We start from the raw sequence: 3,174 nt of genomic DNA on the forward strand, positions 1-3,174 counted from the left end.
CTTATATTTGTGGAGTGACCATTACACCATGGTATGCGGTGGTGGGAGAGTTTATTTTTTACTATTATAGTTAGTTGACTTTAAAAAAAAAAGTTCAATAAATAATATAATTATTCATAAAAAAATAAAATTTTAAAATTTTATGCATAAGCCAAATAAACTATAAACCCACAAAACTGAAAAAAAAAAAAAAAAAAAAAAAAATATATATATATATATATATATATATATATAAACAGGTCTGAGAGATGGAGTAATAATATTTATAAACAAAGTCACAGCCTGAATATAAATGTTTAACATAATTGTTTTTAAATAATAATAATAAGGATAATAATAATGGGTAGACTCAGTCAAAAGGCAACGAAAGATTTGAAATTGAAGAGGCAAGGTGAAGATAGACATGGCGTAAAGAAGGGTTTTCTCTGATAGCTGAAAAAGCAGAAAGCTACAAAAAGTGTCCTCTTTTGCATTCCAATCCTTCGTCCCCTTTCTCACTCAAGTCAAGGTTTTGACCAAGATACCATTTAATTAATATGGGCACACTGAACCATGGATAATGAAATTAACTTATTGGAATGGTATTAATTAAGGATACCAATTAAATTCCAAGTTAGCTGACTATATATATTCATGACGAAAAGCTTCACCTGCACTGATCTGATTTTGGAACTTTCCCTATGTTTAGATGGAGAGAAATGAGAGTGAGTAAAAGATTAATAAGTTTATTCTAAAATTACCTCTTCTTATGTTCTCTCTCTCATTTTCCTCCCAAACATACTTAAGTTCGGAAGGTAACCCACTGCAAATGAATTTCACAACAATAAATTTGGAGATGCAATTTTTTCTTTTTTTTTCACTAGTTTCCTTTATAAATGTTAACATGGTCTGTTATGCTTGGTGTATAATAAAAACGATGTTATTGGCAAATTTATATAAAACCAATTTTGATTTCATCACAATTTGTTAACCTTAACAAATTGTGAAAATTAAAATATTGTGAAAAAAAAAGTTTGTATTCTTAGTATTGTTCTTTTTAGAATGTATTTTTTAAAATCAAAATTACCACCACCTAATTAAGGGTTGTGCCTTCAGTGTAACAATGATGTTACATCAGAAGAATTTCATTTTCAACCAAACCAATACCCATAGCTATAAGCATTCCTGTCTGATATGTGGCTCATGTACCATCACACTAACTTGGGATGTTTCACCCCATACGTCCTAATTCGCACATGAACAATAAATTTATTATTAAAAAAATAAAAAGTGAAAGAAACAAGAAAGAGAAAAATATGGCCTCCTTTGAATTAGCTCAATTTTTCAATATTGTAGTGGAAATATGTAGAAAGCTTTACGAGATGATCGTGTTATCTGAACGGTAAAAAGTAAAAACTCTTTCAACTATATATATATTCTCATTTCTCATTAAATCTTTGCACTTCCAGTCTTGAGTGAGATTCATGAGGTACACGAGACTTTCTCGGTTAAAGCATTCTATCTCTTCAAAAGAACTCATTCACTTGGAGAGAGAGAGAGAGAGAGAGAGAGAGATAACAAGAAGTAGAAGATAAATGAACTATATATAGTATAATGCATCTAGTAGCTACAAAATATATCTTATTTTCGTGATAGCGTTAAGCATAAAACTTTACATAGCTGAATATTGATGATTGATGAAGATCATTCTAAAGATCAACAACTAATTTTGTGCACCATTTTTCCTCAAACAAAATAACCACTATTCCTATCATCACGATTAGAGAAAGAATTCATGGTTAGTTCATGCAAAGAAACATTATCTTCCAATGCAAACCCGTTAACACCTTCCATGTTAAGTCTAGGGTTATTGCTAGACGTAGCAAAAACATCATTACCAATATTGCCAAACGAGTACATACTTTGCTGTTCTTGTAGTGGTACCAATTGTTGCTGTTGAAATTGTTGGTGCTGATGATGCTCTACAAGTTGATGATGCTGTGGCGATTGAGATTGTTGATGCTGATAACAATAACTGTTACCAAAAGGTCCCATTACCGAAGTTACAACTCTTTGATTTTCTTCTCTCCCTTTTCCAAAATCTAAGTTGACAGGACCTCTTTGATTCATAAATGAAATGGATGCGCTAGGACAACCAGTGAATTGTTGCACCAAAGCTCTAAAATTGCTGGTATTAGCATTGAGGAGGGTTGTGGGTGTTTTCTTTGAAGCTCTAGACCTCCTTCGGATTGGTTTTGATACACCCTTTGGAGTCAATTGACCATTGGTTCCACTTGAACTATTTGGGCTCACCATGGTGCTATTTGTGACACTTGTTGTGACTGCCATAGGATCCGAGAATCCATGATCCATGGCTTGGTCATAGAATTGCTCCAATTCACTAGAGCTAGACATGGTGTTGCTGATGGTTTTTTGAGTGTGGATATATTCACTCTCTACCACTCTTCTATTTGGTGTGAAAGAAAGAAGCACGTTTGGCTCTACTACTTTTATAATGACATCTGGTCAAAGTAAAACATGCTATTGTCTAGTCTTGACCATTCTTTGAGAGAGAGAGACATTGAGAATTAGGACCAATTTGAACATGTGCTGCTTCCTGGAAACAACGTCTGTTAATGTCAATGAGATCAGCACTTAGATTCCAGATGGGTTTATCTTGGAACCTTGTGAGATTGGTCTTACCTCCTTAATTGGTCAAGTGGCTATTAAATTAAATGTTACTATTTGAACAGACACATAAACAAAACACCCATGTATTCACTTTGGCGTACTGCTTTCACACCCATAAATTAAATGACACCAAAGTGACCAAACCCATGTTTGTATCTTTAGTGAGCTATTGTGTGATTCTGATTCATCCAAAAGATAAAATAATATCAATAATGAGCACGTTGGTAGACTTCTCTCTTTGTGTTGTCCTTGCTGTGTAGGGGTTGCCGCTTCTCTTCTTATGAATTTTCTTTTAGCAGAAAAAAAAAAAAATCAATAATATTATACATACAACAAATTTTATCATTTTTTTTTTACCATTTGTTGAAATAACATGTTGTGATTAATGTAAAATGTTATTTTCACTTATGATCATCACAAACATTAATTTTATTATATACTGATTACAACCAATCATCTCAAGAGTTGTGAAAAAAATTAGGAAAGTTGTTGTGGCTTTAGACT

At 32.5% G+C, this 3,174-nt stretch overlaps 1 protein-coding gene across 1 annotated transcript; it reads right to left on the reverse strand.

Moving 5' to 3' along the window:
- Window positions 1-1,564: 1,564 nt before the first annotated feature.
- On the reverse strand, window positions 1,565-2,469 carry LOC126706860 (VQ motif-containing protein 22-like). Its single transcript, XM_050406431.1, has one exon. The coding sequence runs from the start codon at window positions 2,392-2,394 to the stop codon at window positions 1,726-1,728; it is 669 nt and encodes a 222-aa protein (XP_050262388.1). The 5' UTR covers window positions 2,395-2,469; the 3' UTR covers window positions 1,565-1,725.
- Window positions 2,470-3,174: the final 705 nt, after the last annotated feature.

This window comes from Quercus robur, chromosome 11, assembly GCF_932294415.1.
Source record: "Quercus robur chromosome 11, dhQueRobu3.1, whole genome shotgun sequence".
NCBI classification, from domain to species: Eukaryota; Viridiplantae; Streptophyta; class Magnoliopsida; order Fagales; family Fagaceae; genus Quercus; species Quercus robur.

Excerpts from the sequence above, each read along its gene's own strand:
- LOC126706860 (XM_050406431.1), bottom strand. The coding sequence starts at position 2,394 with ATGTCTAGCTCTAGTGAATTGGAGCAATTCTATGACCAAGCCATGGAT.